Source organism: Opisthocomus hoazin, chromosome 5 (genome assembly GCF_030867145.1).
Source record: "Opisthocomus hoazin isolate bOpiHoa1 chromosome 5, bOpiHoa1.hap1, whole genome shotgun sequence".
Classification (NCBI taxonomy): Eukaryota; Metazoa; Chordata; class Aves; order Opisthocomiformes; family Opisthocomidae; genus Opisthocomus; species Opisthocomus hoazin.
In genome coordinates, this window is record NC_134418.1 from 82,796,689 (window position 1) to 82,824,634 (window position 27,946).

Here is a 27,946-nt window from a genome sequence, read left to right on the forward strand (position 1 = left end):
ATGAATTTCAACAAGGCCAAATGCCAGGTCCTGCACTTGGGTCACAACAACCCAATGCAATGCTATAGGCTTGGGGAAGAGTGGCTGGAAAGCTGCCCAGCGGAAAAGGACCTGGGGGTGTTGGCTGACTGCCGGCTGAACATGAGCCAGCAGTGTGCCCAGGTGGCCAAGAAGGCCAGTGGCATCCTGGCTTGTATAAGGAACGGTGTGGCCAGCAGGAGCAGGCAGGGGATCGTGCCCCTGTACTCAGCACTGGTGAGACCGCACCTCAAGTACAGTGTTTATTTTTGGGCCCTTCACTACAAGAAGGACATTGAGGTGCTGGCATATGTCCAGAGAAGGACAATGGGGCTGGTGAGGGGTCTGGAGAACAAGTCACATGCAGAGCAGCTGAGGGAGCTGGGGCTGTTCAGTCTGGAGAAGAGGAGGCTGAAGGGGGACTTTATTGTTCTCTACAACCACCTGAAAGAAGGTTGTAATGAGGCAGATGTTGATCTCTTCTCCCAAGTAATTAGCAATAGGACGAGAGAGACAATGGCCTCAAGTTGCACCAGGGGAGGGTTAGATCAGATATTGGGAAAAATTGCTTCACAGAAAGAGTGGTCAGGCATTGGAACAGGCTGCCCAGGGAAGTGGTGGAGTCCCCATCCCTGGAGGTTTTTAAAAAATGTGTAGATATGGAGCTTCAGGACATGGTTTAGTAGGAATGGTGGTGTTGGGTGGATGGTTGGACTCAATGATCTTCGAAGTCTTTTCCAACCTATGATGCTATGATCTCAGCCTTTGTCACATTTATTCAACCTTATTGTAAAACAACAACTTCATTAGGATATTAAAACTCCGGTACTGAATATTATATTCATTATACCTGCTGAAATACTGAGTATAATTACATTGGTGGCAGAAATCTCGGTGCCTTCACCTGACCCAAGATTTCTCTCACTGTAGGTACCAGGAGACTCTCCATTTCGTTGTATGCAATTCATGTTAGCTCTCTAGATTCCAGGTTTGAGTTTGAGTCTTTGACAATAAGTTCTGTTCTCTTAATGTTTCTCTAATGTAAAAAATTGAGACAAACACCTTACCTTTTAAACTTATATAAAGCCCACCAAAAACCCCCTTTTTTTTTCCTGTAAGGTTGATCAGACGCTGAAAGAAGTTGCCCAAGAAGGTTGTGGAGTCCCGGTCCCTGAGGCAGTCAAAGCCCTAAGGGACAGTGCCCCGAGTACATCTTTGAAAGTTTGGTGTCCTTTCCTGTGTTTAAGTAGTTCTTGCTATTATTTGACATCTGCATTATGTCTGACTATGACATAATCTTAATACATTTTTATCACCCTAGTATGTGTCTGCCATCTGACACAGACTTTTGCATCAATGGATATCTTCATTTTGCTCTGCATACAATAGTAGAAAACTGGATTTGTGCTCTCTGGGATTCCACTTCAATTTTCTGTTAAAAGAACATACTCAAACACATTGTTTATACTAGAATTCAAGGAAGTCTCCTGATAAAAATGCATGCCACAATAATAAGATTCCTGTGTTTAATGACACTATTACTGCCTGGTATGTTTTGAGAACTTAAGATTGCAGAAAGATATACACTCCTTCATGAATGGACTTGTATTCAGTCACCTAGTAAAACTGCAAGTGTATACAGCCAGAAGTTAATTTCTATCTGACATTGGGTAAAGTCAGCTTATAAAGAAGTTGAGTTGGACACCCAGCTCACAAACTGAAAAAACATTGTTCTTCTGGGGTTTTAAAACAACTGTTGCTGAGGTTTGTCTAGATACAGTCTTCTGCCTGCTCGAGACCATTTTATAAGCCTAAACATGAAGAGTTACAGTTTTCGTTGGCTGATAGAGGGATATAGATAGATTGGAGCATTGGACAATCATTAGTGGGATAAAATTTAACATGCCCAAATGCCGGATCCTGCACCTTGGACAGAGTGATGCCAGGCAAAAGTATAAATTGGGAGAGAAGCAGCTGGAGAGCAGCCCTTCAGAGAGGGGATCTGAGGGTGCTGGTGGGCCACAGGTTCCATAGGAGCCAGCAGCAGGCCCTCGCAGCCCAGAAGGCAAACCACGTCCTAGGGTGCATCAAACACAGCACAACAAGCCAGTCACAGAAGGTGGTCATGCCACTGCAGTCAGCGTTGGTGTGGCCTTACCTTGAATGGTGTGTGCAGTTTTGGGCACAGCAATTTAAGAAGGATGTGAAGGTCCTTGAATACGTCCAGAGGAGGGCAACAAAGACGGTGGAAGGGCTGGAAGGAATGTCTTACGCGGAATGGTTGAGGACTTTGGGCTTGTCTAGTTTGGAGAAAAGGAGGCTGAGGGGCAACATCATTGCTTTCTGCAGCTTCCTGAGGAGGGGAGGTGGAGAGGGAGGTACTGATCTGGATGAAGAGTTAGAATGTACCCTCAGAAAATTTGCTGATGACACCAAACTGGGAGGTGTGGTAGATACACCAGAAGGCTGTGCTGCCATTCAGCGTGACCTGGACAGGCTGGAAAGTTGGGCAGAGAGGAACATGATGAGGTTCAACATGGGCAAATGCAGGGTCCTGCACCTGGGGAGGAACAACCCCATGCACCAGTACAGACTGGTGCTGACCTGCTGGAGTGCAGCTCTGTGGAGAGGGACCTGGGAGTGCAGGTGAACGACAGGTTAACCATGAGCCAGCAGTGTGCCCTGGCTGCCAAGAAGGCCATTGGGATCCTGGGGTGCATTAGGAGTAGTGTGGCCAGCAGGTCGAGGGAGGTTCTCCTCCCCTCTGCTCTGCCCTAGTGAGACCCCATCTGGAGTACTGTGTCCAGTTCTCGGTTTCCCATTTCAAGAAAGATGAGGAGCTACTGGAGAGAGTCCAACGGAGGGCTACGAGGATGATGAGGGGACTGGAGCATCTCTCCTACGAGGAGAGGCTGAGGGAGCTGGGCTTGTTCAGCCTGAAGAAGAGAAGGCTGCGAGGGGACCTTATCAATGCTTACAAATATCTGAAGGGTGGGTGTCAGGAGAGAAGGGCCAAACTCTTTTCAGTGGTGCCCAGCGACAGGACAAGGGGCTATGGGAACAAACTGAAGCAGAGAAAGTTCCGTCTGAACATGAGGAAGAACTTCTTCCCTCTGAGGGTGACAGAGCCCTGGCCCAGACTGCCCAGGGAGGTTGTGGAGTCTCCTTCTCTGGAGATATTCAAGCTCTGCCTGGACAAGGTCCTGTGCAGCCTGCTGTAGGTGACCCTGCTTCGGCAGGGGAGTTGGACTAGATCACCCTCAGAGGTCCCTTCCAAACCCTACCATTCTGTGATTCTGTGATCTCTTCTCCCTGGTGTCCAGCGATAGGACGCATGAGAATGATTCAAAGCTGTGGCAGGGGAGATTTAGACCAGACATTAGGAGAAATTTTTTTATGGAAAGGGTGGTCAAACACTGGACCAGGCTTCCTCGAGAGGTGGCTGATGCCCCAAGCCTGTCAGTGTTTAAAAGACTTTTGGAAAATGCCCTTAATAACCTCCTTTAACTTGGTCAGCCCTCAACTAGTCAGGCAGTTGGACTAGATGATTGTTGTAGGTCCCTTCCAACTGAAATATTATATTCTGTACTACTTAGCAAGAATGGAATGAATGAGGAAACTACAAGGAAAAGTATTGGCTAATGTATAGTTTTTCTCTACCTGTGTGTACTTCAAAATGTAAGTTGATTTTCTTCTTTAAAAGAGTGTATGTTTCTTAAGACTGCATGAATGACCAATGCTATCTGAGATTTCCCTACAGTAAAAATTCTGGCAGGCTGATGCATAGCTGGAAATTAAGAAACTCAGTCTAAATCAGTGAAGAATATAACGTTTGCTGTCAAATTTCCAAATTAAATCATGAGACTTTTCCTTACATATGAACAAAGCAATAAGTATAAGGCTATGTTGCTCAGTTAAATTACGCTGGCCGAACTTGGAGCAGAAATGCAGTCTTCCAGTTCTTCAGAGATAACCTTTGTGTGACTGGACTCTGCTCTCTGGGTAACATGGATGAGTCTTCTGCTGATGTGCAAAAGAATTAGCCATAATCCCACTCGTCTCACATTGTCAGCTGTGAAACTGTGCAATCGTATAAACTGCCATCAATTACAAAACTGGCCAGCTGTATGAGGAGCAGTGTTGTTTTTAATGAGACAAACTTAAATAATATCTTCTGGAAAACCCGAAGAGCTTTCAGAAATTAGAGTTCTCCACACCTAAAACGGAAACAACAAATCTCAAAACAGCAGCGCTGTAAGGTCACTGCAGTAAGTTACAAAATCATTTTAAAGACTGTTTTAAAAAAGCCTCCTGAAGTATAGTGGAAGTTTAGTGATGTATAGGCAGTTAACTTGCTCTATTAGGAAAATGATTTTATTTTTAGTCTGTTTTATGTAAATTAAATTTGAGGAAACAACTAGACAACTGATTAGCATCAAAGAAATTACTGCTGATGTATGTCATAAATGTCATATCAGCATTTAGTAAAGTTCTGCCTATGTAGGTATAAACATAAATAAATTGGTCATCTTTTTAGATATTAATGGATTGAATGGTAATTGTGTAGTTTTATGTGTGTTTTTCCTCCAGTATTTTGAAGGATTAGCAGTAGCCAATCCTGCTGCTTTTTGATTGTGAACACATTTGAGGGTAGAAGAGACAGCTTAGACTCTATAACTTGTTTGAAAATGATTGTAGTACACAAATTGTCCAGAAATCTGCAGAAGCATCTTTTGCCTGTGACAAAGCCATTTATTCAAACATCTGGGCTTTTAGCCAAAGTGTTGTAATGTCACCAACAGCATATTTTTTTGTTATAAACATCTTAGTTCTGGTTCATATGGAATTGCATTTATTATGCGGCTTAAGTTCCCAGATGCCCTACTTTGACACAGTTTTCAAGATGGATTTCAAACAAATAAGATGGAGTTAGAGTAGAAATAAAATTTAATATTTGTAATTTAAATAAAAATGATGCTGTAAAAAAAAGTGATGTTTTTGATCTAAGTTGGACCTTAGTTTAAAGATCATAACTTGTATTTCAGGTTTGACTTCTATAAAAATATTTTTACTACTTGATTAATGAATCTCACAGTATTCACTGTCACAACCATGCACAAAAGAGTTATTTTATCGCTGGTGAAGATTCAAACCACTGGTGCTGTTTTTCAAAACACCAGGTAGGGAAAATAAGACAGCAGAAGGAAGCAGAAGTACCCATTATATCGTCTGTACTGCTTACAAGACAGCAGTAGAGATCTTAAATTTCTGTGCTTGCACTACATTCTCTTTTACTCTTGGAAAAAAGGTGAATTATTTACTGCAGTTGTACACGAATTCCTGATATAAAGAACAAAACATGCAGTCAGGGCAGAATGGTGTTTGCATGCAGATGACTCACATAATTTTTATTTTTTAAATTTCTTTTCCCTGCTTTCTACTGACCCTTATTTTTGAGGAAGTATTTATTGCTAGTTATTTAGCCTTCCTGAAAAATCAACTCTTGCTAAATGCACTTAATTTGGAAGTAATGCTACCAAAAGAAAATGGCTGTATTGAAATTTAGGGGGGTGTTTTGTCCCCTTTTTTTTAACTTTTTCCTTTTCCATCAGCCTCTTGCTGATGATGTAGTATGCAAGTGTACTTTCATATGCATCACAAATGCGTCAGTCCAAAAACTTGCATGTCCCAATGGATGGATTGTTTTATCTTCTCTGAAGACCAAAATTTTTGATCCTCTGCATACATGCAGATATCTTCTGAACTGCAAATGTAATCAAAAGAAGGATTCCAATGGACTTCATAGGACGTCAGATACAATTCCTGATTATGATGTGTGTTTGGGGATAGTGTATCATTTGTTCTCTTCTTAAACACAATGGAGTTATCGATGAAGAACCTCTTCCTTTAATAGTTTTAATTAATTGTTTTACTTGTTTTTGTCATACTGCATCTTTCTTCCTTACCAAAAATACAGTCAAAATTTCATTACCAGGATGTGGTTATTAAATCTCAGATGAGTCTTACCTGCGGTCATACAGGATGCTCCTAGTAGTGAAATTCAGCCATTTCATATCACTTGTAGGTGAAAGGAAACAACCCAACAGACAAGTATTTCTTGACCATTTCAAATCTATAGAGCTTGTAGGCTGTTAAGGATCTTTTGTTTCTGGTTAAAGAAAACTGTTTACTGTTTTCAGTCTGTTGTCGACCCAGTTTTCGGGACCTTTTTTGATTCATCTTCCACCCTGTATCTAAATAAGGACCCTGCTCTCCTTTCTTCTCTGAGTGATGAGGAATATGAGCAAATGAATGTATGAAAGTGTTGATGTGAATAATTTACTATGTGTTTAATTGCACTACAGAGCACCTTATGTAGGTATTCTCAAAACTGCCTTACTGTGCGCACAACAAGAAATTATACTTTTTCCATTACTCTGCTACTTCTGTCACAAAAAAGTCCCTTGCGCATATGGATTATGTTAGTCATCAAGACTAGGAACAGGTACTTTGTTTTCTTGCAATCCAGTAAAACTTTATCAGTGTTTACTGATGTTCAACAGTTATTTTGTCATAATCCTGAAACAGTCAAGGTAAAAGACTTCTGTAGGTCTTAAACCAGCTAAGGGTACATACATTTTTCTGATCAATTAAATTGGCAATAAGTGTTTAAATTACATCATATGTTAAATATAATTATTCTGTTTGGATTCAAGGCCAATGTTAGGACAAACTATGATGCTTACAACAGCTAAAAGGGCAATCACTGAAAATTCAGATATACATCATTCTTAATCCCTTAAAATCTTCTGTATTTATTTTTTTTTTCCAGTTAAAAGCTGCCTGGGAAAATATACAGATATGCTGCACTTGGACTTCTGTAAGATATTGTTTAAAAGCAACATTCTTATTTCCATTTCTCTAGACATATATTCAGTAAAGTACATTAAATACAGTAAAAATAGGAAAAAATATATTCTGCAAAAAAAAAAAGAAAGAGTTTGTATTCCTATGTATTCTACTGTGTCTTTTTATTTTTCTTCAGTTGTGTGGCTTGGATATTTTCAGTGCTGTAAAGTGGGCTTTAAAGAGCTTTGCATGCATTTTGTACAAGGACATCTTCAAGAAAGTGGAGGCAAAAATGCAATTCTGCATCTTGTGAGGACACATACTGTGTTTAATAGTCTTTACACGGAAATTTAAAAATAATTACAGACAGAATGACAGGAAGAGATTTCCAAAAGCCACCTGTTTCACCCTCTGCTGCAACATCGCTTAAACTGTACATCATTCTTGAGACGTGTGTCCAAAAATTTCTTAAAAATATATACAGATGGATATTGCACAACCGTGTAAAATCTCGCTGGTCCAGTTCTTAGAGGTAAAATATTCTACTAACACCCACCCAATGCTCTGTTTCTACATCTAAGTTCACTGTTTATTATTAAATTGTCAGTGGACGTGAAGACAGTGTTTTCATACTTCAAGGTTATTATAGTGTGCTTCTTTAATTTCTCCATTCTGAAAAACAACATCAAGTTTAGCCCTTCCTTGTAGGTCTTTTTAAAAATTATTGTTTAATGCTTATTTGCAGTGCCCATTGTTTTGTTCTTCCCCTGTTACTGGCTTTTTGATTGCTTTGCATCTCATAGATCTCATGGGCATCTTCCAGCTGCCTACAAATAGCTTGTTTGATTATCTGTTCTGGTATAGAGCTCATGGTATTTTTGAAAGAGTTCAAAGTAAGTTAATCTTTACTGCCACTGTTTTACCTTTTATAAGATGAACACTAATTCTGCCTTTGTAGTTTTCACCTTTACGGTTGCTCTCATCCATTCTTTACAGGCTCTCATAGACTTTGTAGTCATAGGCTGTGTAGTTGTGAGCTGCACAGCAAAAACTCATGTGGTGCAATCAATTTGTACCAAGGACCCAACAGCTAGACTATAACTATGCATATTTATTTACTCTATGATTAATCTGGTCCCCTGAACCAAACATTGCTGTTGCACATGTTTTTCAAAGATAGCCAGAAGAAAGCTATCCTACAAACTCTTGGTTTCAGGTGTGTAGGCTTCTCAATGTTGCTTCAGCAAGTGCCAGAGTATCCTTTCATCCATTTAGTGGAGAAGACAGGAGCACATGGGTGATCTCATGCCCTTTTTCAGGGAAGCAAGTTGTATTTTGTTCAATTTACACATAACATAGTGCGTGCTGCTTCCTGGCTGATTTTGAGTATTGGTCAGACAGGCTCCAAATGGAAGACAAGGTGTCTTAAATCTTGTGGCAGTGGCAAATGGTCAAGTGGACACCATGAAAGTAATGACTTCCTCTCAGTTGTTGGTTTGCATGAGGAAGAGGCAGGGTCAATGGGAGAGGATATGCAGAGTTTGGAGATTGGATAGATGGAAGTGCAAAGTCCTGGAGATTACTGGCGGAAGATGCAGAGCTTACAGATGCAAGGGGGCATAGCTGAGACTTGAGCATGATCTGGCACGAAGACTGCAATATATTGAATCTTCTGTGAAACTAAAGAAGTTGATTGGAATGGAAAGGTGGAAAAGGGGAATCATTAATAACTGAAAAAAAAAAAAGGCAGGTGAGACAAGCAATTCAGAAAAGCAGCAGAAATGGATACAGCAGTTGAAGGAAGAAAAATTATTATTGAGCCATAAGAGGTCTTGGTGTAGTACAAAGGAATGCCCTTAGTTCGGAGCTCAGGACATCTGTGTGAACTGGTTACGGACCTCAAGACCTTCAACCTTTTAAGTGGCTGAAGAAGTCGAAGAACACAGGTGGTCTCTGTGGTTTGAGAGCATTCTGATGGTGCATGTGCACTTGGTATTTGTTGTGGGACTTGCATGTGCTGCAGATCACGCATTGACTGGGACCTTTCTGTCCCCTTTAGAGACTGTTGCTGCACTTCAAACAGATCTTCTGATTTAGTTTCATCCAAAAAGTATCCCCTTCACGTGCAGAAAAATGCCCCACAGTCTGAGCCAACATGGAGTAAGTGGGAAAACGAGGGACTGCTGCACTCTACTGCTCTGAGCTGTGTCACTGTTATAGGCACATTTTAGGTAATCATTTCTGGCTTGCAGATTGTGGGTACCTCAGGATGAAGTTCATTTTACTCACCTAGCTTGAAAATACCTTGCTTGTACAAGTATTTGTAAATGCATTCATCCTTTCCCTGCAGGATCTTAATCCTTTATCACTGGTGCACCAGTTAAAACAGAGGACCAGTTTGTGTTGACCTTTTGACTAAAGGAGAAATTTAAAAAGCAAAAGAGAAAAAGTATAAAAAACATCAATATTCTTCAGTATGTATCAGAAGTCTTTCTTCACCTTTGGATAAATTGGTTCATTAAGGAGCTACCATTTCACTATAATTCCTTTTTCACCTTAGGCAAGTCTCCTGGGAAATCTTCTCTTAGAGTCCTTTTACTGAAGTTTGCCTTCTTGAAATACATCACTTTTAGTTTGAGTTATTATCCTTCTAATCAAACTTTGGAGAATTCCGTCCTTTTGTGACCAATAGCAACTACATGACCACTTCATCTTCACATTCTTAGCTGTTTCTTCTCTGTTGATCAGAGGCAAATGTGAAGCAGCCCTTACCCTCATGACTGTATTCATGAAAGCATTTGAGGAGCTTTCTCTTCAGCCTGTCCTGCTGCGTTCACAAAAGATGTTAGTCAGTAGCCTATGTTACCCCTGAGGTCTGTGATCTGGTTTACTCTTCACAAATACGTCATCTACTTGATCCTTCTGGCATGGGAGGGAAATCCCGAAGTGACAACGTTTTTGGTTTTTTTTTTAATTTACAACAGTCCTTTGCAGTAACTTAGCGGTTCTTTCTCCCTTTTGGTCTGAACCTCAGAATAAGCGTATTCTTTCATGTTCCCTTACAGTTCTTCCTCAACAAGATCTACTACATGAATTTGAACTCTTCCATCTCCTTCTCTCCCTGGATTGTTATATTATTACTGTGTCTGTAAATGAGCTGCATGAAGTAATAGACAGCTAGTGAGATCTAGTCAGGCTCGTGATTCTTGTTGTTAAGGATGTATAACTTCTTTCTCGCTAGCACTGGGATGGGTTCTTCGTTTGCTGTTCGGGATTGGACCATTGGCTGCTTCTCTAAACAGCTGCTTCTCTGAAGGGTATCTGATTCATCCTGCATGTCTGGTACTCCTGCATTCCTTTCCAGTCGGTCAACTTCTTCTTCACTGGAGGTTCTTATGCCTAGCGTGTTATTGATATCCTTTTGGATCATGTGGGCTTCTCTGCTTCACCACATTGCTTATGAGTCTTCTGCCACTTTCCTAAAGAACATTTGCAGAGATTCTTTCCTTCCTGGTTTCTACCTTCAGAAATGTGTAGGACTGTGTTCCCCAGTTTGAGCACAGAACGTGGACTGAAGAATTCCTCTCCAGGGATCCCATGTGGACACAACTGCATGTCACCACCCTGTATCCGCACTGCATTCTCAGAGCTGTAGACTGAGAAAGATTTCATGACAGAGATGACTTTGATGCTGTGCTTTTAAAGGGCTGAACTGTGATACCAAACTGTGCTTTCTAGAACTCCCTTCCCCAATCAGTCTCTGAAATTGCCCTGTCTGTGAGATACTGAACAGCTGATTCACAAATACAGAGCCTTCATTGTCCTTCAGTGATCAGGAGTTTAGCTATACCACAGGAAGCCTGTGATATGTGAGAACACACTATCATCCTTCAAAATGATGTGCTAAATTTGTTTTTAAGATTTCTCTTGAAATACCCCATTTACAAGAGTTCTCTCATTTACCGACATGACTGATAACTTCTAAAAAGCCTTTTGCCATGCTGAGCTATCTGCAAGAAGATTAGGTAGGTCCCTTGATCGTTGTGGTTATAACACTTCTCAGAAAAGTGGGGGTTATGATTTTTAATCTGTTTGGACTGCAGAGAATGAACTTGAAGCTATCAGTTAGGAGGCGAGTTTTCTGTTGAACAGGCTGCTAGATAAAAGAGGAGTTATTTTCAAGACACCTCGTGGCATTTCTTATGCTTTTATTTCCTTTGCACTGATAGCAGAAGATAGATCTCTGCAGCAAGCTACTTCACTCTTAGGCCCATTTATTTTATTAAGTGTATCAATAGAGCAAGGTACTGCCTATTGAAAGATGCGTCGTAGCTGTTTTGAAAAACATGCAGTGTTTGTACCGGAATATGAAGTAATGTGCATAAACTTAGACATTATAAAGACTGCGATGTTAGATAGTCACACATCTTAAAAAGTAGAATTCTGCAAATGCCAAGTTTGGTACAACACTTTTTCCTCACATTAAAATAATCACTTTCAGGTTTGACAGTAATAGGTTCCTTGGACTGTCTTGAAAATTGATTTCTTTAATGCTTTTTGCTACAGTGTGATCAAGGAAGCAGTATAAAGCTCCTACTTAATGATATTTGTTTTGTTGTGAGAAAAGCGCACTCTGCCGAATAGAAGTGCCAACCCAGGGACTTACTGAAGGATGTGCTTGACTGTAGGCATTTTAGTACCTCAATGGTGTGGCACGTGAGGTTATTAAGAGTTAAGCCTTCCTCTGTAAGGAGTATAGAGTCACACTATAAGAAAATATTTAGCAAGCTACCTGTGCCTTAATACAAGAATGTAAAACGTCAAGAAAATGCAGAGTAAGAAAGGACCTTTTGGGTCATTTTGCCTAGTTGTTATAATAAACAACCCTGAGATGAATGAATCCTCATAAAATTAGTAAATTGTATCTTAAAGTTCTAAGTGGCTTCCCTAGTTATTCTTATTCACCCGTTGTTCCATAATTCTGTTTCTTTGGGTTCTGAAATCTGAATAGGGGAATATTTTAAATCTAGGCTCAAATCTGCAGACGAGAGTCTTAACTTGCAAGGTTTTGCTTAATATGGTCCTCAGTCTTTTCTGATGGAGTAAGCAGGATTTTCTGGCAAATGAGTTAATTTTTCTCTGCTTAGCTACGGAAAGTGTTCACGAACTGTGTTTGTTCTTTTTTTCTGTTCTACTTAGAGAGTTGTGGATGAACTAAAGGCAGACTAGGAGCAATGGGAAGCATAAAGCTGGAAAATGATGTGCAAAGAAAGACTAAGTGTGATCATTTAGTCTAAGTGATAACCTATCTGAAGGACAAAGAGAAGTAAAGCAATTGCATTACAGCACTGGAGGTTCAGGTTACGCAGGAAGAAAATACTTCTAACTGTAAAGATAGTTTAGACAACATAGTAGATTGCTTAAAGAAGGTGTAGAATCTGCTTTTAAGGAAAAGAACGAGAGAAAACCAAACTGTTATGTCAGGAGTAGCTAAGTTATAGCTAATTCTGCAGTAGTGCAAGAGAATAGTAGTCTTTTGCAGAACCTCTAAACTATTCCCACCACTCAGTTCAAGACATGCTTTATCATTTTTGAATGGGAGCAAATGCTGCTGGGAAGGTTACTAATGCTTGTTTAGTGCTTGCTTTCTTTGCTGCCCAATTTTTTCTGGTCTTGTAATGCCCAGTCCTGAATTGCTTGGAAACCACAGTAGAAATGTGAGATGAAACTTGAGTTAAATATGTACTAGGGATGGGTGAATATTTTACCACAGCTGTTTTCATGAACAATAAGGTTGAAATACTTAGACAAAATCTTAATTTCTATAAAAAGTCAATACTTTAGTTATAAACTAAAATATATGAATTTTGAAGAGCTGCCTCATTGTGTCAGTTTAGTTGTCTTACATGATCATTCTTTCCTGCTGATTAGTTAGTTTATTCCAAAATGGCTTTGAAGTATTTTTAAGCAGAAATTGATGTGAGCATATAGGAGAGTTTAGTGGCAGAAGCATTGAGATTTTTGTTGCGTCAGGCTCATCGAAAGGGCAAGGTGCAAACATGAAAACCACCAAATATGTAACCCCGCCGACACTACCTACTTTGTGTATGTGACTGAAGGAATTGCATGGCATCTCCACCCAAATAACCTTTTTACTTCTCAAAATTTAGGTAACACAATGCTAGTTCACTATAAGGACTCAAATACCTGAGAAGAGTAGGTCCTAAAAATTGTTTGTGGAGATTCCTAGAGAATTGGCAGAGCCTCTGCTCTAACATTTTATTTAAGCCTTACATGTACACGACAAGGAGCGTGAGTGTACAATTTTCTTAGAGTTTCTTACAGGTAAATATTTCTTATAGATTTATCAAGAAAGATGGCCACTTCTGTAAATAGCGTATTTGTTTATTGTCCTCCAGTCTCAGTATGCTAGGCAGTCTGCAGTTTTTCATTGTTCTTCCTGAAGTCAGGCAATCACTTATTTGAAAAATAAAATACAAGGATAATGTGTGATTAAACTTTCAGCATGACTAAATTATCTTCAAGATGCTGTGTCAAAATTACAACCAAACTTCAAAGGCAGGGAAGCAGATTAAATAACCTGCACAATTTGTGTAGACTATATAAACACACCCACACCCAATAATTTATTAGTAGTCTAATTAAAATATTAGCAGTCTTACCAAAATGACATTATTAGTCCAGTTATAACGATGTTAACACTTATAATCCAAAACATACAATTCTTACAACTTTCTCCCAGTAATGATAGAATTAAAAGCAATATACACTAACTTCTGCTATCCAGTCATTTCTTTGATGTTAGGTTCACCCTTTCTGTGTATTAAGACAAGTCGCTATCATGCTTTGCCAGGAGCGGTGTGAAATTGATGATGGGGCTTTCTTCTGCCTTGCTTTTGGGACCTGTTTTAGTTACTTTTTACGTTTAATGACATAATTGGATTGGTTGATGATTTTTTTTTTAGTTTTTTTTTTCTTCAGCATTCCATAAATCCCATGTTATAGCCGAGTGGTGAAATACTCAGCTTATGCTGAAATTGTTACATTTTATATTTGTTTTCCAGACTGGAAGTCAATTGAAAAAACAATTACGTGGTCACCTTCTATAATCAGTTTGACTTCATATACAGAAAGAAAGGAATGAAAGATGAGGAGTAAAGGAATAACATTTCTGGATTTACCATTTCTTGGAGTTTGCCTTTGGATGAGGGATAGACCTTCTTTACCTCATCAACCTCGTGTCTCTGAGTGCTGTGTTTCCAGCCTGTTTGCCTATCTTTACCTGGTTCCTGGTGTCCCATAACTGCCTCTACATAGACCAGAAACCCTTCACTAGCTCTTAAGCAGTTATTTTGCTGGCGGTTACAGAGAAGAAAATGTACCATTTTCTGGCTCTGTTTTATGCTTCCATTCCACCTGCATGAAGCATGGAGTTGTAAGGAGTGTTCTGCATTTTCTGACTTGTTAAAAATTAATTGTAAAAGGGATCCCTGTATTGGGATAGAAATTATTTTTTGTGAGTCTGACCACACATTAACTGAATCACAGAGTTTTAATTTAAACAGAACATTGAATAAAGTCCTGAAGCAGACAACATACATTGAAATAAAGAAAATAATTAATTTCATGTCCAAAAGTTTAAGACATGTTAGGTATAAGATTGTTCTCTTCTATACTATTTTGTCTAGACTTCATATCGTTCTCGTCACATAGTTACTGTAGGAATAACAGGTGTTCAGTGGGTCTGAAAATCTTGTCTTTATTGTTTAAATTCCTGAAATGTCAGATAATTGGAGGGAGAAGAATTGCATAGTTAGGTTCTATATTTTTCTTAATTTATTAATTATGTTTTTTTTAAGAACACAAAAATTAAAATTTCTTGTAAAAAACCCTAGTAATATTAAATATAAGACTTCTAGGAAGATCATACCTTAATCTGGAGTAGTTTATAAGACCACATCACACAGCATTCTGCCTTTTTCTCTTGACATTAAAGGACATATCTATGTATGAATGAAGTATAAAATACCTACCCAGGGAATAAAATCAAACTTTTAAGCAAGCAAGATTCATTTGATCTTATTAACTGGTCTGAATAGGTATATATTTTTTCATAATATATGCATTTATAGACTTCTATTTTCATTTCAAGATTACTTTTAAAATTGAAGAAGCCAGGCTGTGCTCTACACACTGAAAAACCATTCTAAAGGACAGAATATATTCAGAATAGTCTAATTCCATTCAGTTTGGATGGTAGTCTGACTTTTCTTTCTTTTCAACAGCTTATCCACTTATAATCTCATTGTCAGTACAGAATTTCCACAGGTTATTTTTTCCCTTAGTCTATATCCCTTTAAACACTGTTGCACTGTACTATAGTAATTTCCTCCCCGACTTTTCCCTGACATCTACTCCTGCCTGTCATTTGCACAGTGTCAGCTAGTATTTTCAGCAGATGGATGAAGGCAGATGTTTCCATCAATCCAGATTTTTGCCGTTCCAATGTGTTTTCCTGGATATCTTTCTATCATTTTACCTTTTTTTTTTTTTTTGGCTACTGAAATTCACAGTTATCTTTCCTGGCAATCCAGAAAAATGCATGCTGTTTTCACAGCCTATACCTTTACCCTTTTTCTGTTTATTCAGGACTGTAGCTGCCTACAGTTTTCCTTTTGATTGTACATCCATAACCTTCTCCAAGCACCATTTTTCTCCAGCTGGAATTATGCTCCAACTCTGTTTATGAAATCCAGCTTTTTTTGGTGTGCGAACACAATACAATTTCCCTTTTTATCTTCCTCCCAAACTTTTGTGCATCCCTTCTATTACATCAGCAACTTCGCTGCTAATGTCTTTCATCTTTCTAATTGTTCTCATCACTGTCCCTCTACATTATCTGCCTTTTGCTCCATCATCTCAAATTCAGTATTGTTTTTGCATCTTCAGTATAATTCACCACTGCTTCATCGCTTCAACCACCTTTCTTCTGATATCTTACCCCTTTTTTTTTCCTTCTGCATAGCATCTTGTACACTTACAGACGTTTTGTCTGTGCTCTTTCATAGCACTGAAACCACATCATCCAGATGCGTTTTCATCTCTGGTCTCTGCTGTGATGCCCACAAGGCAACTAGCAGTGAATACTTACCAATTTACAGGACATTGTGTTTAGGCACTTTGATTAAACACTGTATATATATTTCATTTTTCCCTCTCCGTTTTTGGTGCCGTGCTTCCTTCTTCAGACTGAGCTTTTGGAGACGGAATCTGGATTTAAATACATGCTCAGAAAACAAGCAGAATATCAGATCTGATAGCAGAACTTTAGAAAAAATTGAATATTGTTGATAATAATGGATTTCCTGGCCCACTGACTACTTTGTGGTTCCTACTGTAAAGCACTGAAAAAGATATTTGGTCTATTTTATTATTAAGGAAAACACAAAAAACACCCATGCAAAACTGAAATACAAAATGTTATTTATTAATGTTTCAGTCAACTCATATTAACTAACACTTCTGTTTACTTTTCACTGTGCTTGGGGATGTAAATCCTAAGGAAAAAGCTTACATTTTAGTTTTCAGGGTCCTTTGCTGCCTTCTAACTGCCCACTTTGCGAGATGCTTGACAAATTATTGGAGGATCTAGCAGAACTCTGGTTTCAGCTCACTTAGTGAGAGTTGTAATTCCTGTACTGCAGTAACACACTCTCCTATTTCTTCTCCCTAGACCAATGAATTTTGAATTCCGGGGTCTTAAGTAGGACTTGTGGGTGTTTGGTCCGCTTTCACATCTTTCACAAAGCAGTACTACCCATAGATTTGCAGGCTTTTGTAATATTAAATGTATGGATTTGATCCAAGTCTCATGCAAAGAGGTTATTTCATCTAGGCTGAGATGTAAAATTTAGTTACTATCCTACAGAAAAAAATGTTACTTCCAATCGAAATAGTCCGCAGCTTGGCTTCAAACATTCCCTTTCTGTAGCTTAAAGATCTTCCGAGCCAGTACTGCAAATCCTGTCCTAGGTCCCCAGTTCTCAACGTGTATGGCAGAGAGAGCTGGCTGTCATGCAGATGGCTAACCTTGTTCTTGCATGCTTCTTGTTTATCAGCAATTTGTACAGAATTCCGTATCTACTTGTTCCTTAGAATGCCTTAGTGTTTAAATAATTTGAAAAAAAAAAAGAAAAAAAGAGAAATGAAAGCACAACATAGCACATTTTGTTGCATAGCAATATACGTGGTTTTAGATTTAACCAACCTCCTGGCTTGTTGAGAAGTATTCATAGTTCCATCATATGCTTTGCTATTTGTAGGTGTAAATTATGCTGCTTTAATAGTTTAATTGACAGAAATAGAGCATACTATATATGAAGTAGTATACCATTGTAGAGTTTTCAGCACGGTGTCAAGATATAACTTAATCTTTTTAAAGATCATCCTCTGAGTTTAAAGCCAGACTTTCTTACTCATGATTTACAGGACGATCTGAGAAAATTAATCTCTGCCCATTTACATAGCAGTCAAAGCTTGAAATACTAGTTGTTTGACTTCCAGATTTCTTTTTTTAATGTGCTCTAATTCAAAGTTATGCTCTATTTATCGGACATTTATAACAAGTATACTTTGAGATTTCACTTACTTTAATGTGGTATTTAAATACAATAAAACTATTCCTAGATTGCTGCAGTTATTAGACAAACAACAGCGTAAAATAAATGTTTAGTTTTCCTATTTTAAGGTTTTAATAGCTGCTTGTTTGAATTTATGGTGTTCATAAATGAAATGTAATGTGACCTAAGAATGCCATACAATATTGATAGTGATTTTATTATTATTTATTAATAATATCTGTAAGGTAGGTATATCTGTGTGTGTAAAGATGAGTGGTTTATTTTTTCTTAGTGTTGTGGGTGGGGAAAAGAACAAAATAAGTGAATCAGGGTCACTGTTAGCATGTTTTATCTTCTTGTGTGGGGAAAAAGGAAAAGTTATACATCGCAGAACAATCTGAGAATAATCACATATATCAAATAAAGAGGAAATAATGTCATGCAAAGACAATCACTCACCACCTACCACAAACAGACTGATGCCCAGTCAGTCTCCAAGCAGTGGCCACCTTGAAAGACAGTCCACTGCTCTGCCCTCCGACTTCTACCTCTACCACCAGTTTTCATTGCTGAGCATGATGCTACAGGAAAGGAATATCCCTTTGGGTCTTGACTATGATCCCTCCCAACTCCTTGTCCATTCCCGGTCCACTTGCTAGAGGCAGAGAGGGGGGAAGAAAAGAGAAACTTCGATGCTATGCAAGCAGAGTTCAGCACTAGCCGAAGTGTCGGTGCGCTGTGAGCCCTGTTTTAGTCACAAATCCAGAACACAGCACCATACAGGCTATGAAGAAAGATAACTCCATCCTAGCCAGTCCCAGTCTGTGACCTTAGCATTTGTTTATTGTTAGAAAGTACTGGAATAGTTCATTCAAGTGTATTTTTGCACTTGGATAAAATCAAATCACACCAAGATGCTAATCTAAGTATTCATTGCCTGGAAAGCAAAAAGTAATTTAGGCAGTGTATTTGGAAGGTTAGCAGAAGGAAAGCCTAAAATGAATGATACTAATAATAGTACATCAAAATCATATCTACAGGAATAAGCAAGTATATTTTAAGACAGAGTTCTTCTGTGGTTCTGTTTTAAACTCTTTTATGTTAAATTGTATCTTTCGGGGGGAGGTCCAAAGTTAAAAAATCTTCATGCTCATTCATGCATTAAATGAGCCAAGAAGACTGGACGTTGCTGTGATTAATCTTTTCAATCCTAATGACTTTCCAACAAAGTTACGTTACCTTTGAAAACCCTTCAATTTTTCTCTATAACAGCATAGTTCTAACTCAATGAAACAAGAAACTCTTCTCATTCTAAACCCTCTTTAAACTAGGTGGGGAATTACTGATGAATAAATCATAGTGGGCAGTGATTCTTTGAATGGGGAGAGCCTCATTAAGCCAGGTCATTGTACATGTCTTAGTATTTTCTTTATTTCAGTATTCTGTTTTATTTCATATCAGTAATTACTTCAGGAATTTACTTTCTGGAAGATAATTTCATTTATCAAGCAATTAAGGTCACAGTCACCCTGTTTCAGTTTTCTATCTAATAATACCATTTGTGGCTTACGCTCCAGAATGTAGTGCCTGTCTTCTCGTTTTCGAATAACATAATTTTACTGAAACTGGAGCTCTCCTGTCTGTCCAGAGTCTGTCTGCATTCAAACTGTTGGACTCACATAGGTGAGTAGCTTGCTGCTGAAGAACTAAAGAAAGAGGTCTTAGAAATATTGCTCAGAAAAGGGGAACCCTTATGGACGCAGTAGGCTCAGGTGTTAGTTTATTTCTGAGACTCTGCCAGTTTGAACTCGCTGTAGACTTTGACTTCCTGGTGGTGAAAATCAACAGAGAAAATACGATAAGTACCAAAAATTAGTGAACAAATAAGTTGCTGTTCTTCAGTTCCCTTTCAGTAATATAAGAACAGTATCGCTTGATATAAAGCCACCAAAAGTATTTTGAAAATTAATTAATAGTTGTGAAGAACTGTGTAACTTTTGTATTAAACACTTATGAGAACAGAAGCCAAAAGGGAACCTGGCAGTAGTGCCTTCAAAGCAGGCTTTTAACAGAGTACAGTGAATGTGGAGCAAAGAAAATAAAGAGGGGAAAGGAAAATGGTCAGTAGCTGCTGATTAAAAGTAGTGCCAACCTGGTATGAAATTAGCTGGAATTCAGGGGGGTAAATATTGCATATAATTATAAACTTTTTCACACCCATACATGCAAGATAGAACAGGTGGAATTTTCCTAGGCAACCTCAATTTCAGCATTTCCAGTCTTCTGGAAGTCTGACTTTGTGATTTTTTTTTTTTGCCTCCCCCCTCCCCCTTTTATTGTGAGTATTGTTTTGTGGCTGGCAGTTACAAACAATCCACAGAAGCAGATAAAATAACATATTGAATTTGCCTTTTCAGTTAGAAAATGTGTTTATATCCAAATCAATAAATCGGTACCTAATTCTTTTAGACTATTTATTCACAGCCAAAATTATAATATGGTGATTGTGTTTTCTAAGGTTATTCTTTCCCATTAGGATTTTATATGCTATTACTATAACATATATAGAAAAATAGGATTGCTGAAATTGAGAATTAATGAGTATTGATACAGATTGCACATTGAAAAGCAAGTTCTAGTTTCTTTATCTTACTTCCTTTTCAAAAATAGGCACCACTCTCTCATATTGCACTCTTGTTAGAAAGCCTACAAATGCCTGAGGATTTCTATTTGAAATAGTTTGTGTAGTCATCTCGTATCTTGATTTAAGAAAAATATTTTAAAATATAGCATCACTTTTTTAAGAAGCATTATTTGGTATTCCAGCTGTCATAGTGTACTGGTTTTGGCTGGGATAGAGTTAATTTCCTTCTTACTAACTCTTACTGGGTTGTGGTTTGGATTTGTGCTGGAAACAGTATTGGAGACACAGGGATGTTTTAGTTATCGCTGAGCAGTTCTTACACAGCGTCCAGGCCTTTTCTGCTTCCCACCCCACCAGCGAGTGGGCTGGGGGGACACAAGAAGTTGGAAGGGGACAACTGACCCCAGCTGACCAAAGGGATATTCCATAGCACAAGATGTCATGCTCAGCATATCAAATGGGGGGAAGAAGAAGGAAGAGTGGGTGACATTCAGAGTGACGGCATTTGTCTTCCCAAGTAAACGTTAGGCATGACAGAGCCCCGCTTTCCTGGAGATGGCTGACCACCTGCCTGCAATGGGAAGCAGTGAATGAATTCCTTGTTTTGCTTTGCTTGCTTGCGCAGCTTTTGCTTTACCTGTTCAATGATCTTTATCTCAACCCACAAGTTTTCTTACTTTTACCCTTCTGATTCACTCCCCCATCCCAATGGGAGGGAGTGAGCGAGCGGCTGTCTGGTGCTTAGTTGCCGACTGGGGTTAAGCCATGACACATAGTTTGAATACAGATAGCACTTTTGCTAACATAAAAGCAATTCTTGGATTTATGTAATCAGTTACAAGTTTTGCTAAACTTTATCTGAACTGTGCAGAGTCTGCAAATTTTTCTGGTGCTCTGTTACTTTAACAAGTATATTCTTCATTATAAATAGCCTTAGCAGTAGCTTTTTTTATTTCATATTTTCGCTGCTTTGGAAAGGAGTTACACTTATTTTCTGACTCTGGTAGTTTCTGATTGGGCAGTCATAGGCATCTAGGATTCTAGTCCTACAGCTGACGTGTGAAGGCATGATTCCCAACAGTAAATCTGTCATGGTGTGGAAAGTTTTCTATCACTATATCCTTGTTGTGTTTGGGAAATGATACCAGCTGAAATACATTATATAAAATGTAATTCTTTTTCTTGTCTCAAAGAATTACCATTTTCACAGTCTTGCTTCAGATATGGATGCAGCAGTGTCAATCAAATATCTGCCATATTGGCATCATTGTTTATTTTAGAAAGGGAACAGCTATCGTGGTATAGTGGCTGCTCTATTTTTAGATAAGTATAATATTGTTTAATTCAGTGTCTTCTATCTTCAGCTGTAGCAGCTGGGGACACTGTTATCCGTCTGTTTACAACCACCCAGCAAGGGGAGGTTACTTGTTTCACAATTCAGCCCAGAGAGCAGAAGTGCAAGTTCTCACTGTTCTGCTACACTAGAGTCAGCCATGGCTTCAAAATGTTTAAGCAGCAGTTAGGTTCAAATTGCTAATCTTGCATTTAAGTGGATCAAGTTGAATTCCACTGGCTGCACAGTGAAGAATTGTCTTCTGTCAGGAATACAGTAGTAAGCATCCAGGAATAAAAAGTCTTCAGTTTCTATCAGTGTGTGAAAAGATCCTGTCACTAAAGTGTCAAACAGATCTCTGTTTTTCCTGTAAGAATATAACTGAAGCCTTAATATACCACATTTCTATGCTTATATTTTGTTGAACATGAATCATTCGGTTTGCTTGTTTCATCCAGACTTTTACGATGACCTCTTTCCTATATGTATTCAGATAAATAAAACCAAGCAAAAATAATACTCAGCATTTTTGAAGCTCTTCTTTTCACAAGTGACATGATCTTAGTGGTTATGTGCAACTACTAACAAAAAACCCCTTTTCTTTATTCCTATGGGATATTTTCCTATGTATTTTAATTGCTGGGAAAAGCAAAAACTCTTGGTTCAAGACATAAAAATGGCGTAGTATTTTTTCGAATATTTCACTACATAAAAATAATGGATTGCTTTACCAAATGTTAAATACATTTTTAGAGATGATTAATTGTTTTACTTGGCAGTTGTAATTCAAGATCCAGCTTCAACTCTATGGTGAAGGAATACTCATCTTCTAGATTTGCACCCTTGTGTTACGTTCAGCCAAGGAGTGACGTATGCTGTTCACCATCAGGCTACACAGTTAAATACCTCGATCCTAGGTGTTGCTTTGCCTACAAATCTCCTGATCTAGCTCCTGTCCAAAATCTTGAGGACACCTGAGGACAGTGGAGCAGCACTCATTATTTTCAGATATTAGGCCACCTACTGTGTTCTTTTTACCTTGTTCTGGATAAGATTATTTCCTAAAGTGAATATATATATTATTGATTGTAGGATGGAATGGGAAATTTGAGAGTCACTAAAAAAGGAATACGGCTTGAAGGAATATCTGAATTTCTGCTTCCACTGTACGTGAAAGAAATCCATTCCCGAAAGGTAGGTGTTTTTCATCTTGTTTTTCTTAATTTACAGCTAATATAAATTAATCTCTTCAGTCTCAAACTACAAAGTTTAATTCTTACACCTCCTAAATTAGCAATCAGTAGAGGTATGCTTTGAGAATACCTTAATAGTGAAGGCTTCCTTCATGTCAAAAACAATTTTTTTTTCTGAATCCTTGCTTGCCTCTTAAAAGAAATGTCTTATCCTAAAGAAAGGAGATTTAAAGCATGTATATTTCATACTTCAAATGAACTCAGCACTTGGAATGGATCGTTTGACTCTTCATTTGATGTGAACTCCAGAAGAACAAGACTGGTGATATGTGCAAAATACAGTGAGATAAGGAATGGGTTTGTATATGCTTAAATTCTTTCTGCTATTAGCCAGTGTGATTTCTTTTTTTCTGTCTTCCCCGCTCCCCACCCCCCCCATTAGGTAGAGGCAATCTTGCTAAACTGCATAATTTCTCTGGGATTTAATTTTTCACAGCAAACTATTTTAAATGTTGCTGAAATTTGACTGTTTTATCATTTAGTAGCAGGTTGTTACAGAGGAAAATAAGAAAATCAAGATATGTATTTAGAAATTCAGCGTAGCTCATTTTAACTCATCCGTGTTGATTCAGTCATGCGGTTCATATTAACATCATCAGTGAATTAAAACCCCAATTTTGAAATACTGGAAATCTCTTAAGATCTCTTTACCATGCAAGTGATGACCTATGATCAGAGAGGAATGTTACAATGGGTTTTCAGTCAATTATCTGCAAAGATTTTTAGTATGCAGACTGCAAAAGTTGACAGAAATGAAAAGCATATTTACTCTAAATGCCTTCATGGAAAATTCTGTCTGTGGAAATCTGCCTTCTATGTAAATAAAAATAGTCTCAAGTACATACATAAATGAGATCATGACAGTTTCCCGTTTCTCTTAATTGGTTCATGCTTGCGTTAATAGGTGTGTGAGTTAGTCTTTGTCCTCTTTTTCTGTAAAACTAAGATCTTTCAATGTTTAACAGAGCAGCAATATTGTCCTAGGTGATGAAAAACTCTGTAATATTTCAGTAACAGTATATTCCCCAACAATGTTGAATTTTGATCACTTTATTGAACGGATATTCTTTTACTTTTCAACCCACCATGCATACAATTCGTTACAAAGTCTTGGTCATAATGTTTCCTTTATAATAGTAGCTAAAAATTTTGATAACTAGTGAAGATATATCTATAATAAAATATTCAGTAATGAATTATTTCTCAATAAATGCAAATATCATGTCTTTGATATCGATCAGAATTTTGAGGGGGGACGACAATGGAACAGTTGATGCATAGGTACATGGATAATCATTTACGTGTCAAACACTGCTAGCAAGAGTGAATCAATACAGCCAGATTCTGCCTCCTAAATTTGCAAAGGCATCTACAAAAGGGAACTTTGGCTGGGGGTTGATTTTTTCCTATGCCATCTTGCCACGGAACTGTGTGAGCACCTCTTAAGATAGTTTTTGTAATCTTCTAACATTTTCTTTAAATTTTGAAACTCTAGAATTCATTAAATTGATGAGAATACTTTGTCTTTTATCTACATCTAAATAGAAAACATGTTTTAAGGTTTCTGCTAGACCTTAGTATCTAACACAGCAAATCCATTTAAAATCATGTCTAATTCATGACCCTCTTTAGCATGAATATTCCAATAAGTAGACTATGGAATTGGTGTAAAATTTCCAGGCTGTATAATTTTTCAGGGAGCATATTTATTCCTAGACTTTGCAGCTCTTTAATCATGGTTTGCACATTTTTCCCAGTTCCTTTCTGCAAGTAGATGGGGTCTGTTATTGTTCCACGTCCTGTTACTGTATGTGAGGGTTGTGATTTGGGATATTTACTTGCAGAACATTAGTTCAGTTAGAGTAAACATGGAAAGTTTTATTTTAGGTGAGAGTAATGAGAGATTCAATAGGGTCCTAATTTCACTCAGAGCTGCTAGCCAATCTGAGAAAGAAACACACACAAATGTAACTACTGTAAAGGAACAGGATGCAAAGTCTGTCAGTAGCCTAGCACAAGGTCGCACTAGTCCTGTGAGGCTCATGAAGAACAGACAGACCTGTCAGTAAGTGCCCTCAAACCAGCAGAAGAAAAGAGCTAGAGTTGATCATTAGTTGGAGAAACTATTCAAACTAAAATATTTTTGGTGTTGGAGGTCTACCTACATCTATTAACACTAAACCATTTTCTATATAGCTAAAAAAGTGGTATGTACATAGACTTAGTTATCATCTTGCAGCGGCTGTGAACTAGCTACACACTGCAGTCTTCTACCGACTTGCTCAGTAGCTGTTATGGTAAATTTTCGGTTACCTGTGGTGTATGCAAGTGTGATTGTCATGAGGGAATGACGAAAAAACTCTCTTCAGCTGTATTGAGCTTTACTGTAGGGATTTGTGACGTCTCTGCATGGTGGTTTCCCTGGCGTGTGGCATCTGCATGTGGCATTAGCTGTGTTGTCACTTAAGAATTCACCTTGGTGCTGTAGAAATCTAAGTGAGCCAGGTTTCCTGAGCTCTGGTTTCAGTCAGTAGAGACAGAGTCAATACAGACAGCAGATTCTGCAGGGCTGACCTGCTCACCAGCCGTTAGTGCTTACTTTGGGTGATACAGAGGGGAATGCTTTTCCCCGCCTTTTCCATGGAAGCAGTAATGATTTAACTTTGATGCACATGGGACTTAAAATGCACCATGGAATTGAAAACTCATTTGAAACTGATGTCTTTGCAGTCTTTTACATGCATGTGTTGCTTATTTATTCTCTGAAAGGCAAATTTGGTCTTTAAGGAAGTTTGCTCATTCCTCTCTAAAAGAACACAGACATTGAAGTGACATTGTTCAACTAACTCTTGAGATGACTTGTCATATATTCAATAATAGCTTTGTGGAACGGGTGTATTTCCTCGGCGCTGGAGACATGGTTTGTAGAATGGCCGCTGTGGGACCTCCATGTAGGGCTCCCATCCCTGCAGGTCAGGACATCGCTGCTCTCTCATTCCTCAGCACGAAGCAGAGTTAGGTGGGAAGACCAGTGGTATTAGCAGCGGGTACAGCAGCAGGCATAATATATTATGGCTAAGAAGCATGAGTGGAGTTCTTCAGCATATGCTGGAACTACCTTTTAGTTACCTAGACCTGGAGCTGATAAAATGTGTTCATTGATAACACAGGGTTCACCTCTGATTCTGATAGTGAAGTACTTCAGATAAGAGTCCCGGGCAGTCTGATGAGCAGGTAGGCTGAACTGAGATCTCCGCGGCTGCAGCTGACATGGGAGGGGTGGCTAGGTTTGCTGGTGTGAGGTTCGCATGTGCTTACAGGTGCTGAAGTCACCACTTTTGCCTGCAGCACAACTGGATCCCCAAGCAAGGTCACCTATGCAGGGTTAAATGCAAACCTTAAACTGTCTTTATCAGAAGAGATGCATTGAACTTTGTATAAAGGTTGAAAAATTGCCTTTTATCTTGTGATTGCTTTGTTAAAACGCTGAATGTTAAAAGTAAATGCTAAAATACTTGAAGCCAGTTGGAGAACAAATATGCACGAATTCTTAAATACAAAACTTGTAGTGATATTTTATCCTGCCAGTATACAATTTTCTATGAAAAAGTATTAAGGAAAAATCCAGGTCTCGGGTAAACCGAATATTGGTTCCCATTTCGCCTGTGGAAGTTGTGTAAATGAGCAGGCTGCTCAGAGGGTGCCATTTCCCTAAATTCACTCCTCTTGCTTTGCTCTTTCTAGTCTATTCAGTTACTGGTGTCTGCAGAACCGCGGGTTCCTACCCAAAATCTTGTGTTTACACAAAAAAGATGCTTCTGTATTTTCATCAAATGACGTAACTGCATGTCAGAACTTGAACTGATACATCAAAACCTGAGCAGATAAGGGCTCATTTGATCCTGAACTGACATCTTTAAATTCCTGAAACAAGGGTACACATACTCTATGAACTGAAGAATTTCATTTTGACTATGCCTGATCTAGTTGTACACTTTTACAAAATTGCTAGTCTGTCTAGATTAAACTTACTTGTTTCAATGTTGTATTTTCCATGTGTATATCTTTTCATTGATATGATGCAAAGAAACAATGCAAACTACGTTTTGTGGTGTATCAGTAATGAGATGTATAAAATCAAATAACACATAATGCAGTAACCAGAATTATTATAATATTTCAGTTCTGAATTAAATTTCTTTGTCATCCTGCTACTGCATCTATACTACTGCATATGTGAATGGAAATGATCAGGGTATAGTTTTATTAGTTTGCTATATAACAATAAAAGCAGTTCTTGGTGTTTTCTTGATAGTGTTTTCTTGGCTTTATTGATCTTTTTCATTCACACGTACAGTACTTGATGATTGAAGACAATCAGATTTTCTCTGTGTTAAATTATTTCTGTTGCAGAGAAAATAAGCAACTCATTGTCCCTTAAACTAGGGAGGATTGCTTTGTTTTTTTCTGTACAATTAACAAGGTTAAAACCTGAACTTAGGGAACACGTATTTTCAAGAGATATCCTTAGAGAACACAGAATTTAATGATTTAGTTAAAAGTCATTAGAAAAAGGTCTAGAAAACAATAAACACTGGATGCATATAATCTCCAAACTGAACAAAGGAAACTCTGAAAACTCTCTCTATGTCTTGTATTTTTAAATATGCAACATATGAGAACTGAGAAATTGTACGTAGATTTCAAAGCAAAACACCTTTCACGTATACCTTCTCTCCAGATTTTCACTCTGGAGACTGAATATCCTTATAAATATTTAGGGAGCTTTATTTTCTTTTGTTTTATTTCCAAACCTTAATCAATCCTGACAAAAGCATTTCTACACTATATTTCTTTCTTCACTCTCTCTCTGTAGCCATTAACATGGAATTAAACTTTGCCAATTCCAACCATTACATTTCACATGTTTAGGTTTGTGTTTGGGCCTTATGTGCTTCTGTGAGAACCCTGAATTCTTTTTCTGAGAGAATGCCTTTGTTGAGCTTCTTTCTCCAATAGAGGGTTATAAAGCAGCAGCATAGGAAATCACATCAAAAGCCTTTCTGAAAATGAGGAAGGACATCTACTGCTTTTGTCCATCAAGCCTGACTTCTCATTGTACAAGACCACCAAATCAGGTGCTACTTGCCCTTACTAAATCCAGTCTAATATTTTTCCCAGTTACCATCCTTTCCTTCATCTGCTTTGA

The 27,946-nt window shown here is 38.2% G+C and overlaps 1 protein-coding gene across 2 annotated transcripts in view; it reads left to right on the forward strand.

The window, feature by feature from the left end:
* Positions 1–27,946, forward strand: part of SGCZ (sarcoglycan zeta) — a 489,220-nt gene that overhangs the window by 337,487 nt on the left and 123,787 nt on the right. For both annotated transcript variants that reach the window (XM_075420147.1, XM_075420148.1), the window contains one exon: positions 22,577–22,678. In XM_075420147.1, the coding sequence (XP_075276262.1) occupies positions 22,577–22,678 (102 nt within the window). The remainder of the gene's footprint in view (positions 1–22,576; positions 22,679–27,946) is intronic.